Source organism: Salvelinus fontinalis, chromosome 2 (genome assembly GCF_029448725.1).
Source record: "Salvelinus fontinalis isolate EN_2023a chromosome 2, ASM2944872v1, whole genome shotgun sequence".
NCBI classification, from domain to species: domain Eukaryota; kingdom Metazoa; phylum Chordata; class Actinopteri; order Salmoniformes; family Salmonidae; genus Salvelinus; species Salvelinus fontinalis.
Window position 1 is genome coordinate 47790251 of NC_074666.1, and position 15330 is coordinate 47805580.

The window sequence follows — 15330 nt, forward strand, 5'->3', positions numbered from 1 at the left end:
CAACAGGGCCGTCGCTCCACCACTGAGTATGCCCTTGAGTTCCGCACCATGGCTGCCGGCAGAGGATGGAGTGAACCAGCTCTCCTTACAGTCTACCGAGGGGTCGTAATCGTAAATTACAGACCAAACTGGCCTGCAAAGGAGATTTAACGGACCTAAACCAAAACATCCGGATGTCCAGATTAGAGGTAGACCGATTATGCTTTCTCATTATGCTTTTTCGCTGATACCGATACCGATTATTGGAGGACCAAAAAAAGCAGATACCGATTAATCGGACGATTTTTATTTTATTTATTTATTTATTTGTAATAATGACAATTACAACAATACTGAATGAACACTTATTTTAACTTAATATAATACATAATTAAAAATCTATTTAGCCTCAAATAAGTTATGAAACATGTTCAATTTGGTTTAAACAAAGTGCTGGAGAAGAAAGTAGAAGTGCAATATGTGCCATGTAAAAAAGCTAACGTGGCTCAGAACATGAGAACATTTGAAAGCTGGTGGTTCCTTTTAACATGGGACTTCAATATTCCAAGGTAAGAGGTTTTAGGTTGTAGTTAATAGTATTTATAGGACTATTTCTCTCTCTACCATTTGTATTCCATATACCTTTGACTATTGGATGTTCTTATAGGCACTTTAGTATTGCCAGTGTAACAGTATAGCTTCCGTCCCTCTCCTCGCTCCTACCTGGGCTCGAACGAGGAACACATTCGACAACAGCCACCCTCGAAGCAACGTTACCCATGCAGAGCAAGGGGAACAACTACTCCAAGTCTCAGAGCGAGTGACGTTTGAAACGCTATTAGCACGCACCCCGCTAACTAGCTAGCCATTTCACATCGGTTACACCAGCCTAATCTCGGGAGTTGATAGGCTTGAAGTCATACAGCGCAATGCTTGAAGCACAGTGAAGAGCTGCTGGCAAAATGCACGAAAGTGCTGTTTGAATGAATGCTTACGAACCTGCTGCTGCCTACCATCGCTCAGTTGGACTGCTCTATCAAATATCAAATCATAGACTTAATTATAACATAATCACACACAGAAATACGAGCCTTTGGTCATTTAATATGGTCGAATCCGGAAACTATCATTTCGAAAACACAACTTTTATTATTATGGCATATACCCTGACTCTGCGTGCCATGAACGCAAGAGAAGTGAGACAATTTCACCTGGTTAATATTGCCTGCTAACCTGGATTTCTTTTAGCTAAATATGCAGGTTCAAAAATATATACTTCTGTGTATTGATTTTTTAAGAAAGGCATTGATGTTTATGGTTAGGTACACGTTGGAGCAACGACAGTCCTCTTTCCGCGAATGCGCACCGCATCGATTATATGCAACGCAGGACACACTAGATAAACTAGTAATATTATCAACCATGTGTAGTTTACTAGTAATTATGTTTGATTGATTTTTATAAGATACGTTTAATGCTAGCTAGCAACTTACCTTGGCTTCTTATTGCATTCGCGTAATAGGCTGGCTCCTCGTGGAGTGCAATGAGGTTAGTGTTGGACTAGTTAACTGTAAGGTTGCAAGATTGAATCCCCGAGCTGACAAGGTAAAAATCTGTAATTCTGCCCCTGAATAAGGCAGTTAACCCAACGTTCCTAGGCTGTCATTGAAAATAAGAATGTGTTCTTAACTGACTTGCCTAGTTAAATAAAGGTGTAGACATTTAAAAAATAATAATAATAATAATAAAAAATCGGTGTACAAAAATACAGATTCCCGATTATTATGAAAACTTGAAATCAGCCCTTATTAATTGGCTATTCCGATTAATCGGTCGACCTCTAGTCCATATCCATTGGCAACCTACTGGTGGACCACAGACCTATACAGTCGCCCATGGGCTGTGTGTCTTCCACACCCTTCATGGTCTAATAGCCCCGATCCCATGCAACTCAGACGCGCCCCTCTCACGCCTGTCGAGAGACATCGGAGATTATGTGAAAACCTGTGCCTCACTTGTGGTGAGAGTAACCACCTACACAATAGCTGTCTGATTCGCCCCCCCACTCAATGGCTGTCCGATTCGCCCACCACGAAGGGGTGACCACAACCCCTCCACTTCCGCCCGGGTAAGCACCTCTACGTTTTGAATATTACCAAAAGGCAGTTTGGTATCCCAGCTCTTCTTTCTGCTAAGGGGTTCACTCTGTTTGTGGAGGGACTAGAGGACTCGGGGGCGGCAGGTAATTTCATTGACGAAAAATTGGCACAACAGTTAAGAGTCAAACTAATCCCAAATTAATCCTCCCTTTAGGAAAAATGCGCTGGACGGACAACCTCTCGGAACTGGTCTTGTGACTCGCATGACCGAAAGTATCACCCTTCAGATTGGCCTCCTTCACTCTGAGGTCATTCAGTTAATGGTGTTGTCTTCGCTTAGAGAACCCCTCATCCTCGGTCACCCCTGGCTAAGCATTCATGACCCTGCCATCAAAAAGGATGGTAGTCTCCATCCCTGTATAGATTACCGACCCCTCAATGACTTTCCCATCAAGAATTGCTTCCCTCTTCCTCTGATTCCGGCCGCACTAGAACAAGTTGGACAGGCTACCATCTACTCCAAACTGGCCCTACGTAGTTCTTACAACCTGGTCTGTATCCGAAGTGGGGATGAGTGGAAGACGGCGTTCATCACCGCTAGGGGTCACTATGAATACCTCGTTATGCCCTACAGTCTCACCAATGCTCCCGCAGTCTTCCAGTCCTTCATGAATGAAGTTTTCCAGGACATGATCAACCTGTTCCTCATCGTGTACATTGACGATATGTTAATCTACTCTCACTCCATTGCAGAACAAGTACAGCATGTGCAACAGGTCTTCCAACGGCTACAGGACCACCATCTTTATGTCAAGGCTGAGAAGAGCGCCTTTCACTTTACTACGATAACCTTCCTAGGTTTCGTGTTGACACCAGGAGGGGTCAACATGGACGAAGGCAAAGTCACGGCCGTGCTTAACTGGCCCAAACCTACCACCATAAAGGAACTACAACGTTTCCAAGGATTTTCCAACTACTACCACCAGTTCATCCGAAACCGCAGCAGCGCAACCGCTCCTCTCTCAGCTATCACCAGTCAAAAAACCCGTACCCTCCAATAGACCGACACCGCCCTAAATGCGTTTGAACCCTTGCAACGCCTCTTCACCTCTGCACCTATCCTTAAGCAGCCTGATCCTACCCTTCCTTTTGTTCTGGAGGTTGATGCATCCGAGGTTGGCGTAGGAGCGGATAGGGACACCTCCCAAATTACACCGATGGTGCTTCTTTTCCAAGAAACTGTCACCCATCTGAGAGGAACTATGATGTCGAGAACCGAGAGCTCCTTGCCATTAAGCTGGCTATCGAAGAGTGCCGCCACTGGTTAGAGGGAGCTCATCACCCATTCCTTGTCCTTACCAACCACCGCAATTTGGAGTACTTAAGAGCCTCAACCCCAGACATGCTCGCTGGGCACTCGTCATCACCCGATTCAGTCAACTTCACCCATCTGCCTGGCAATAAAAATGTGAAGGCTGATTCATTATCCCATCTATTTGACTCCCCTTCCTCTAACCGAGCTCCCGAGCCCATCCTGCCTCTGTCTTGTGTCGTGGGACCCATAGGGTGGGAAATCTAATCAGCCGTCCAAGATTTCCTACGCCACGACCCAGCACCTCCCGACACCTCTGCAGGCAAGACCTACGTTCCGGCGTCCGTCAGACCTCAACTAATGCAGTGGTGCCATACCTCGCTGAGTTCTGCCCATCCCGGGATCACCCAGACCATGGAGCTACTGACACGCAAGTTCTGGTGGTCATCCCTAACAGCAGACGTCTGAAATTACATTCTTTCCTATCCCGTCTGTGCATGGGTAAAGAGCCCTCGTCAACTACATGCCGGTAAGCTTAAGCCTTTACCTACACCACGTAGACCATGGTCCCACATCGCCATGGATTTCCTCACTGATCTGCCAGACTCTTCGGGCTTCACTACTATTTTAGTTGTAGTGGACTGGTTCTCCAAGATGTGCCGACTCATCCCCCTTCCGCATCTACCTAATGCCATGGAAATGTCCGCGTGCATGTTCCAACAGGTGTTTCGTCTGTATGGGATCCCGGAAGGACCACTATTGTTTTCACTATATATTTTACCTAAGACCTGGGTTGTTCAGAACAACATATTCAAATAATGATTGACCTTTTTTAATTAAAAACGTTATTTTGATTAATGTATTCATACTATTTCATCCTTACACAAGATATAGTCCCGACACAAATCTAGGGTTACTACCCAAGCTGGCTGGTCATTCTATCGGTTTGGGTGCCAGAGACATGATTCAGTCTTTTTGTTCTGTATCTATGGACACGACTTAGTCATTCGTTCTAAATGTTCCATTGCCATGCTGGCTGGCAACGTTCTTATACCTTGTTTTCTAGCTAGCCAACGACAGTTAACTTATTCTGGCTGCACTGTTTGACGTGACTAACAGCAAAGTAGCAGCATTTCATTTGTTTAAGCTGTTTAGTGACATTTATTCGGATACCTCCATAACAATGAGCTAATAAGGCGCGAATTTGCCTGGCATAGAAAATGTGCTCTCTTGTTAGGACATGGTTGTTGTTCAGAGGAGCTAGCCAACAACATAGCTAACACAATCACTTCAAACTGAATCTGGAAAGACAGCAAATTACCTTTTTTCAATTGACATTTCTTTGTAAATATCCATAAAAATGATGCCAGCTGATTCATGATTTCGACTTGCTTAGAAACGCTGCCTGTTGGTCTCGTCAGTCGTCCCGACACGTTCATTACTAAGGGACAGCAGGAGATCGAATTTGAATATTGAAACAATGTTGCAAATGTCAGAGAGACAGAGGGCAAGGTTTATATAAATCTCCGTTGTTGAAAACTAAATGTTAGTGTTGATAAAACGTTTACTGGAGACAGGAGATCAAGTGGAGACATAGGACAAGGTGGATATTTTTATAATAAGGCCGTTTAATCACATGTAAAAAATATCTTAGTAAAATCGTGCAGCACGGCTCCTTCTGTCTGATTCGTATGGAATCGTCGGAAAAGAGGCAGTCTAAACAGTTGTACAGCTTTATATATGCATTGAATGAAGTAGGTTGATCTGGTAGTCTGGCCTTCTGATTGGTCGATCTGGGTCTTGGGTAGTCCTGATCAGGCCTGGTGTCAACGTTCCATTGGTTCCTGAGATAGTTCTTTGTTTTGTGCTCCAACCTTGAGTTGTGTGTGTCTGTGGTTGTCATGGGGGAGGGGAGTTGTGTGTGTCTGTGGTTGGTGTCTTAATGAGACCAGCATATGTCCAAGGAAAGGGGGGTGTGTGTATTTTGTATAAAAGATGGCTTATGTTGAGAAGTTGTTATTACAAGTTTCCAGTATCTATTACAATTTCTTACATTAGTCTTAAGGAAATGTGAGAACGTCTAGATGCTTTATATAGTGTAGATCAAGTTTATAATTTGCCTGGCTGGGCTGCTGAGACAGTGGATTGCGCAGTCAGATGGAACAGAGGAAATAGGCATTTCAACATCATAGATTTCGCCGGTGGTAAATTGTGGAATAGACACCGGCTGGAATGCGGTTTTAACCAATCGGCATTCAGGATTAGACCCACCCGTTGTATAATGACATTTAACATCTATACTTTTTATACAGCAATGCAACATCAATAGTGATGTACATGTCACATCAATGTCAAGAGTGTTAATCAGTGAAGTTTATCACCATAAGACCATTTACATCACATTTTTCTCTCTCTGGGGTAGGGCTGAGCATGGAGAATATAGGTGGGTCCTGCTGTCTGGTCTACTGCTAGCGGTGTTCATTGTGGGGTTGGAGTTTGCCTTGGTGCAGCAACACACTCTGGGGTCAGAGGTGAGGGGTTATCCATATCTGCTCTCCCAGCTCAGCAGCCCTCTTAGGAGCAAATCCCAAAATGTCAATCCAAGGGCGTTATGGAATAGCGCACTATACAGCCGACAATGCATCTTTTAAAGCCATTTTCCCTGATGTTAGATCGCATTCATGGTAAAAGCTGCTCAACCGTAAATTACCTTTAAAAGATTGTTATAGTGTGCTGCTGTATAACAATCATTGGAATGTATCCTGGCCTTAGTCATGCATTGATGTCAATGGGAGACTAAGTGAAAATTCAACATAAGTGAAAGTTAGGCCCCTTAGTAACCTCATTACAAACCAGCCTGGCTGAGACTGCACATAGCTCCCTAACAGCTAGCATATTTATAAGGCTTTGTTTGTTATTCAGTATGTAAGATTTCACACCAGCTTGACAATGTAACTTTACATGTGACTTTAAACAAATTGGAACCTAGACCTCACAAAGAATGCAAGGCGGAAGAAGGCTTTAAAGCACTGAAATCAATCCTTCTCTTCTGTTCAAAAACATGTCTGTGTATAGTACTTCAGTTGGCTCAATAAAATCTGACGAAGATACACTTATCGTTTTTCCCTTTCCTGTTCCCTCCTAGCTCTCCATGTGTACAGAGATGCTGAGGGCTCTCCATGGGATCCAGCTTTGCGAGGACAGTATGTCACTGTGTGGTTTACGAGGCCCAGGGACATAACTACAGACACTTCCAGAGGCCCGGGACAGCCACTTGCACCCTCAGTAACAGCATGATATGTGGGATGGGCAACAGTAGCAGCAGTCCTATGGCACCTCTGTCTCATAGACTGGTACAGGAAGCCATTTTGGCTCCACGTGGCTGTGCTCACGTCCGCATCTTCCCAGGTTGCAGGGGATATAAAGGACTGCAGGTGCAACCACCACTACCCAGAGAACACTCACCAGATCTCAGAGAGGAGAATGTGTAGGTAGGGTGGTCAGAGACCTCAGTGGATCTTCGTGAACCATCCCCAAGCAGTGACCCTGGGCCACTTGTCTGTCTTTCCACTTGGTTTAGTTCATTAGATGAGACATCAGGTCTGACATTCTGACACACCTGTGTTTCATCCTCAGCCTTAATCTTTGGGTTCGGGGGTTACTACCCGCTCTGAAACGAAGCATTTGCCCTGTGGAGGAAAAAGCGTACCAGTACTGCTGTGCTCCAACTGACGGCTAATGCCGCTCCCCACATTGCACTACATCTGTGAGAGAAACAGGAGTGTGGCTGTAGTCCAGTTCATTATTTTATTTATAAACATTTAAGTGGCAAAAACATTGGCCGGGATTCAATCCGAAACGTGCTATAGAGAGCTTCACATTTAAAGGTGATTTCCAATTGAGCCAACATCTTCAGCGGTTACCTTGAATGCTATCTCCGCGAACGCGGTAACATTGCCTTTTGAAACCACATTGTCTATGAGTGCGATCGGATTAAATCCCTGCCATTGTTGTTCTTGTACAATGGAGTACACAAGATGCTAGCATGGACCTTATTTTGAAAATGTCATCGACCTTTGTGGATCCTTTCTGGTTCAGGTAGTCATTGAACTTCAAAATAAAAGGTCCCCCATGTTAGAGATGGGTCAGCAGACAACGTCATGAAAACAATGCTCACACTTCAGTGGGACCAGGGTTGCCAGGTCAGGCAAAAAAATGTGTAGCCGTTAGACCACTCAAAACCTGACCAACTTATTTTTTCACAGCAAGAGAAGAGTTGCCATATCTATACATTAACCTCTTTTTCCATAACGTTATCGAGCCAATTGAGGAATATTATAATAACTTGTAACAACGTTAGATTCAAAATTCGGGTTTCTTCAAAATAATAATTGCAAGCCAAGGAATATGAATGTGACAAGAGAAAAGATAATTGGCCATATACCACAAACCCCCGGGTGCCTTATTGCTATTATAAACTGGCTACCAACGTAATTAGAACAGTAAAAAGTTGTTTTGTCATACCCGTGGTATATGGTCTGATATACCACAGCTTTCAGCCATTCAGCACAGAGTTTGAACCGGGTGTATAATTGTAAATAAATACCCTTTGCACATGTGCATAGATAAATCAGATAGGAGAGTTTGAGTGATGAAAGTTGGACAGAAGATCTCAATCTCTGAGCATGAAACGCACAAAAAACTAATGTTCGACTATTTTCTGGCAATTGTGCTGTTAAGACTCCAAACTGTTATAAATGTCCCATTTGCGAGATTGACTTGTCATTTCAATAGGCATAGGCTACAGACTCAAATCTATAGGCAAATTGACTTGCAATGACTCCAGTGATATCGTAATTTTCAACATATTTATTGTATCAAATGGTAGTCTACATTGGCATATACATTAATAGGCTTCTTGATGACCAACAGAGGCAAATGTATAGTTCTCCACATTTAGCCTTCAGTTTCATTGAGGACTTTTCCCCTATAAAAAGAACCATGCGAGGGGGTTCCGTATCTTCCATTCAAAATGTCTACTCGGGCAGCCCCCGAGACCCTAGAACTGAGCATGCATAAAGCACTTTGTTTGATACCATTTCTTTAAGCAGTCAACATTAGAATGCAGTTTAAACCACCTCCGAACAGATATATGTAATGCGCTCTAGTGCGCCCAAAGCCATTTTCCAGTGCTTTGTCTCCATTATTTCTTGATGTACATCAGTTCTAGAATATTAATACGTTTTATGGAAAAAGGTTTGGAAATAAATGTCTCTATAATGACAATCTAAATAGCCTACCTACAACTGGTAAAAAGTTGTCACAACATGAGTGCATGCCACGCTCTCTCACTCTCTCAGCATATGTGGGAACTCCTTCAAGACTGTTGGAAAACCATTCCAGGTAAAGCTGGTTGAGAGAAAGCCAAGTGTGTGCAAAGCTGTCACAGGCAAAGGGTGGCTACTTTGAAGAACCAAAAATATTTGGATTTGTTTTACACTTTTTTGGTTACTACATGATATGTGTTATTTCATAGTTTTGATGTCTTCACTATTATATCAAAAAATTAAGAAAAACCCTTAAATGAGGTCTGTCCAAACTTTTGACTGGTACTGCATGTGTACTGTGTGCATCTTCTCATGGACTGCACCAGATTTGCCTGTTCTTGCTGTGAGACGTTACCCCACTCTTCCACCAAGGCACCTGCATGTCATGTCAGAATGAGCCTGCAGGAAGGGTACCACATGAGGGAGGAGGATGTCTTCCCTGTAACGCACAGTGCTGAGATTGCCTGCAATGACAACAAGCTCAGTCCGATGATGCTGTGACACACCGCCCCAGACCATGACGGACCCTCCACCTGCAAATCGACCCTGCTCCAGAGTACAGGCCTCAGTGTAACGCTCATTCCTTCGACGATAAATGCGAATGGTGAGACAAAACCGCGACCCGTCAATGAAGAGTGCTTTTTGCCAGTCCGGTCTGGTCCAATGACGGTGGGTTTGTGCCCATAGGCGACGACGACGTTGTCGGTGATGTCTGGTGAGGACCTGCCTTACAACAGGCCTAAAAGCCCTCAGTCAAGCCTCTCTTTGCGGACAGTCTGAGCACTGATGGAGGGATTGTGCGTTCCTGGTGTAACTCGGGCAGTTGTTGCCATGATGTTCGGATGTACCAATCCTGTGCAGGTGTTACACGTGGTCTGCCATTGCGAGGACGATCAGCTGTCCGTCCTGTCTCCCTGTAGCACTGTCTTAGGCGTCTCACGGTATGGAAATTGCAATTTATTGCCCTGGCTACATTTGCAGTTCTCATGCCTCCTTGCCGAATGCCTAAGGCACGTTCACGCAGATGAGAAGGGACCCTGGGCATCTTTCTTCTGGTGTTTTTCAGTCAGTAGAAAGGCCTCTTTAGTGTCCTAAGTTTTCATAACTGTGACCTTAATTGCCTACTGTCTAAGCTGTTAGTGTCTTAATGTCCGTTCCACAGGTGCATGTTCATTAATTGTTTATGGTTCATTGAACAAGCATGGGAAACGGTGCTTAAACCCTTTACAATGAAGATCTGTGAAGATATTTGGATTTTTACGAAGACAGGGTCCTGAAAAAGGGATGTTAATTTTTTTAAATAAATGCTATGGCGGCCACTGGGCAACTTAGAAATAGCCCAAAAACCTGCAACTAATAAATGTTCACCTGTGATATCGTTTCAAAGTTGCCCAACTTATCAGGAAAACCGTTAACATGCCAACACTGAGTGGGGTAGAAGTCCGTGGTCTGGACTAGATGGGATCCAGCTTTTGTCAACATTTTCCTCAAAGTAGATTTTTTTTGTGCATTTTAGTTAACCTAATTCTCCTAACCTGCTGAGTAAGTTATCCTTTGCTCTGGATGGTCAATCTGACATCTGCAGTGGCCGTACAGCATTTATTGTGATGCAGCCTCAGCATTCATGCTTCTTTCTTGCTGTCATACGCGTCCAATAAATTGGTCTGCACCGCACCACTCGTAGTGATTCAGGGCTAATCTTTAGTCATCCAGCGAATTACAAGCAACTGGCAATATACAAAAAGACAAGAGCTTACTTCTGAGATGTTGGAGTCCGTTTCCAGGTTCTTGACATAGGAGCTCAGCCAAGACAATACCATTTTCCCAGCTGCATCTCCATCCCGAATCTCCCCATTCCCCCCAACAAAATGTTCATGTCATCAATAAACTGCATTACCATTAACTACCACCAATTTCTGCATGCTAGCTATGCTACCAGCTTATACAAACGGGAGTAAGCATTAGCAGTCACAGCTTCTAAATGTTATGGAGCAAATACAGCCAAATCAAATTTTAGTAACCACATTGTGCGCCTGTTACATTAATCAATTGATGGATTTGACAAATATCCAATTTGTTGAATGTGCACCGATCCAGCGTCTTCTTCACCCCATCTATCCCATTACCTCCCTGATCTCTTTCCAGGAGTTCCAAGTAATGTGTCTGAAATCCCTACAATGTTTTTTTTTTTTTACATTTGTGAACTTGTTATGATAGCCATTCTTCAAAGTTCTCCATATTTGTTGTCAAGGGAGTTTATACAGGATGTACCACCTGTCAACCAATCATGTCACATGCGGAGCTATATGGAGCCCTCCACATTGTTACATTTGGGAGGTGCCATGCAATGCAGTACACAGCTCGATTTAGCCTCTGCAGCAGGCAAACCTGTTCCTGGAGTGCTGCAGGATTATTCTTCCAACTAGACACCACACCTGACTGAGGTAATTAAGCAGTTCAGTGATTGACCAAATTCAACACACCTGGTCTCCCAGGTTGGTTAAATCAAAGACAAAGTGCCTGCAGCACTCCAGGACCAGGGTTGTCTACCCCGCATCACACCCGCCGCACAGAGCCTCCAAATCAAGTATAAATTGGCTTTAAACCAGCTACAAAAAAGTATGTTCTGACAAGCTGGATCCCTTCTAATTATGATTCTGGATGGCTAGATAGCTACCAACAATGACATGAATCTACCATTTGGGGAATCATAAATGCTTAATTTCAGCTGGTTTCATGTCAATGCTAATATGGCTAACAAGCAGCAATCTAAGCAAACCCCATCCGTTTTGACCCATAGTTGCGCACATGTAGATTCCGTTGCTAAACAACCAACCCATCTATTGTAGATTCGTTTTTTTACTATTCATCTTTATAGATGCAAAACATTTTTTATATTTATTATTAATATCCGTTAGCCAACAGATGATAGATAAACAAGTGGTGTTACTTGATGCATTTTTATTTTCAAAACAAATCCGAAAGTACAGTTAGTGATATTCAAACACACACAAATGTCTGAAAAACATTAGCACACCCCCAAAATCCATAACATACCCAAAAAATATACAGTCTAGGGAAAACATAATTTAAGTGCTGCTGTTCACTTATCCATTATCAACAGCCATCGATGCCCCTTGCATCACAGCCAATGTCGCAAGGTCCCACCTCAGTTTGGGGTAACCGCTAAGGCACAGATCATAGCGCGAACAAAGTTTGAATCATATCTGTCAAATAAGAAAAAAAACATTTGTCAGTTACATTGGTCGTGGCAAGCTGTACCTGACAGTATTTCCAGCTCAGTATGAAAAATCCTCCTGTTCAACCACTTCCTTAGTCTCATTTGAAAGCCTGGCCCAAAGTCTGGCCCATACATTAGCATAAAAAATTACTGGTATGTACAATGGTGGACATGATTGGATCATCGACGTCCAATATTAATCAAATACAGCCCTACATATGTAAATAGCTAGAAAACAATGTCCTCTGTCACCCCCTAATAAGACAGCTCTGCACATGGAGGTCCTATAATTGAATTCAATGGCTCCATGTGTAATTCTATGACTTTGCCATCTGAAACTCACCAGGATTATTCATGCTTCGCTTCAACACTTTGTACGAGTCCCCGGTAAGGGTGTGGATTTCATCCCTCAGCCTCCGGCGCCCTTCCAGAGTCAGGTGCCACAGACAGGACTTCCTCTTCCCCTCGCTGCACACCTGCTGGGGGGTCTTACGAAAGCTGTTGCTGAAACACAGGTTGTGGCGGATAGTGTTCTTCCAGCCGTCAGGGGCTGTCTGGAAGAATGGAAAGTGCTCTCTGGCAGAGGGAGCCGTGAGAATTTCACACAATCATCCTCCATTACACGTTCAAAGGACTGCGACCTCAAGGTGTCCCAACAATGACAGATGGAAATGTTAAAGATGGCACAATAACAAACAGATCCCTAAACTCTTCTGTATGCAATTGTGAAGCACTGAGAGGATGTTATTGATATAAGCAATATGGTGAAACTTCCACCCTAGGCTATCAGAGGACAAGGTGGCTCCATTACATTCTTACTGTACATCTGTCAAATCCTCTCAGCTCTTCACAAGTACTTAGGGATCGATTTGGGAATCGGTATAGTTTCTCCAGCTTCAACAAAATAGTAACTGTAGTGTGTTACTGGTCTGGTAATCTCCACCCATCAGTTCAAAAACACATGATGCTTCTGTGGTCAGTAGGTCTTACCTTGTGAAGTTATAGATCTGCTGGACATTGAGGCTGCCAGTGCGGCTGCTGCCAATAGCCATGGCGATTAAGATGCAGTAGTTGACAGGGGGACGCAGCCAGGCGCCACTCTTCAGGTTGTTGCTGTCTTGAAGGACCCGCTGGAGGCGCTTGCTTTGAGCCAGACTAAGCTTTCGTGGTCCACCCTTAGGGGCCTTTGCCTTGCGGGCAGTTTTGACTTTCCGACAAATGGGGACATCTAACGAAGAGGCGTCATCCTCATCTGTAAGCTATGAAAAATATGTCACAAGATGTAGTTATTGAAGCAAGAGATCAATTGAGTGCAATATGTCCAATGTACTCTTAAATGCTTATACATAATTGCACTGATAATCTTGTTTGAAATCCATGAACTAAATACATATCATTTTGCACTATAAGTTCGCTCTCCTGATCAGAGTTTACCTACCATGTACTCACTGGAGGACGCGTCATGTAGAGAGTCGGCCAAGCAGGTGTCCTCAGTAGGTGAAACTGGAAGCACATTTGGGATAGACTTGGGTTTGACATGGGTGACTGTGAGCTTGGGTACTGGTGCCTTGGTTACTTTTTTGGGATACTTAATTGGGCAGGCTAGGTTGGGGTTGACCATCAACCACAGATTTGGCTGTATTGGAGAGTCTGAAATGCAAGTACATTTTCATAACATTGAAGCACCAAAACGCATACATGAAACATTAAAATGGGGCTAAGACTAAAGTTAAGTAACATCTCTATTAGGCATGTTACCCTCACCTGATTTCTGATAGTTTTGAAAAGAGAGGTCGTCCTTTCTTCTCGATATTCTTGCATACTGCCACTGAACCAGATACTGATCATTCCGTTTGTCTTCTGCTAATGAGTAATAGACACTAAGTGTTACACCACAACTAAGTGTTACACCACAACTTCTCAGGGTAGCATGACATCATTAATCCCCTTCTGAGTGTAAATTGCACACAGGTGTTTTTCTTACCTTGGTAAAATTGGTCAGTTGTTGTGGTCAGCTTGATCTCTTCATCCATATCCCAGTCATTAAGGCTGTTTGAAAGATGGAGCTCAAGAAACCTGCTTCGAGTTTGGAATTGTAGAGACATTCTCGTTATGTCTATAGAGTTGATATGAGTAGCATAAAAAACACTTTTCTGAATGTATCACACACTCCAAAATACCCCCCTTTTGAAACTCTGACTGAATTCCCTCAAACCTCCAATTATAGGTAAGGCCCTTGCCACAGCATTTATGCCAGGTGTGAAGAATTAGTCATTAGTGCCTTGTTCAGTTCTGGCTTTCTCTCCCATAAAATGTTAAAATTACATTTGGTTAGGGCTCATAAAACAGATTGTATTCATTTAGGAATTATGATAAGCGTCCTAATTGTCATCAAGAAATACTTTAAATGTTTTATAAAATGTATTACCACATTTGTGTTTTCTAATAGCCGTCATCCACAGGCGGCTGGTGGCACGTTAATTAGGTAAGACAGGCTCATAGTAATGTTTTGAACAGAATAAATGGCATGGTATCGAACATGTCAAACACATGGTTTCCGTATGTTTGATGCCATTCCATTCACTCCATTCCAGACATTATTATGAGCTGTTCTCCCCTCAGCAGCCTCCTGTGCGGTCATCACTGCAAAAGAGATGCTCAATTAACTTCCTTGATACTGTAGCTAACGGTGAAGCAGGTAAGCGGAGAGTCGCTGGTGTGAAAGGCAAAGACCCTACACATCGCGCTAATAGATGGAAATTGTAACATGGCTCTTATAGCAAGTATAAGAGCCACGTTCCAATGGGAAGGCACAGCCAGTGCTTCAACTTCTCAGCCCCCTTACATGTCCAGGCCTAATGACCGCCATCCCGCTTCTGACACCACTGTAGGGAATGGTGGGGCGGGGAAGTAAAACCGGGTTGCTGGCGTGAAAGGCAGATATCCTATAGGGTTCACCAATAGGGTGAATAGGGTGAACCTACTTGGTGGAATTTGGAACATGGCTCATACAAGGATCACTTCAACACAAAAAATTATAATTATCAAGCATTCTTTTTTAAAGGAAAGTCATGGTACCGATATTAGCATTTTTTGCGCATCAACTACCAAAAAATGCTAATATGGATACCATAACTTGAATGGGATTTGTGCCACAAATGCAAAATCGTTAGCATTTGGAAACAGTATTGCCGTCATATCTTGTCAATAGAGCTGCTTACATGGTAAGGAAACCAATGTGTCTTTTTGTAATTTAGGTGAACTATCTCGTCAAAGATTCTAGTTTTGACAATAGAAAACTGTCTTGAGATCCGAAACATCCATGACAAATGCCAACCAAGTTTTATTATGCTCCGTCTTCTCTGCCTGTCA

At 43.3% G+C, this 15330-nt stretch overlaps 1 protein-coding gene across 3 annotated transcripts; it reads right to left on the bottom strand.

Annotated features, from left to right (window-relative positions):
* Positions 1-11658: 11658 nt before the first annotated feature.
* foxr1 (forkhead box R1) lies at positions 11659-14127 on the bottom strand. Of its 3 annotated transcripts, none has more exons than XM_055943172.1 (6): positions 13943-14127; positions 13723-13818; positions 13397-13608; positions 12949-13217; positions 12302-12534; positions 11659-11944 (listed from the first exon to the last, which is right to left on the bottom strand). In XM_055943172.1, the coding sequence occupies exons 1-6, from the start codon at positions 14061-14063 to the stop codon at positions 11916-11918; spliced, it is 960 nt and encodes a 319-aa protein (XP_055799147.1). In that variant the 5' UTR covers positions 14064-14127; the 3' UTR covers positions 11659-11915. The 3 variants fall into 3 exon arrangements, with proteins under 3 accessions (XP_055799147.1, XP_055799156.1, XP_055799140.1); XM_055943181.1 differs by having other exon boundaries at positions 12302-12462; positions 13723-13821; XM_055943165.1 differs by having other exon boundaries at positions 13723-13821.
* Between the last annotated feature and the right edge of the window lie 1203 nt (positions 14128-15330).

Bases quoted from the DNA above. Each gene is read 5' to 3' on its own strand.
- foxr1 (XM_055943165.1), bottom strand. From the start codon at position 14,063: ATGTCTCTACAATTCCAAACTCGAAGCAGGTTTCTTGAGCTCCATCTT. The intron at 13,218-13,396 runs GTAGGTAAACTC...TATTTTTCATAG, and splicing joins CGTCCTCCAGTGAGTACATG to CTTACAGATGAGGATGACGC. The intron at 11,945-12,301 runs GTGAGTTTCAGA...CTTATTTGACAG, and splicing joins GCGAAGCATGAATAATCCTG to ATATGATTCAAACTTTGTTC.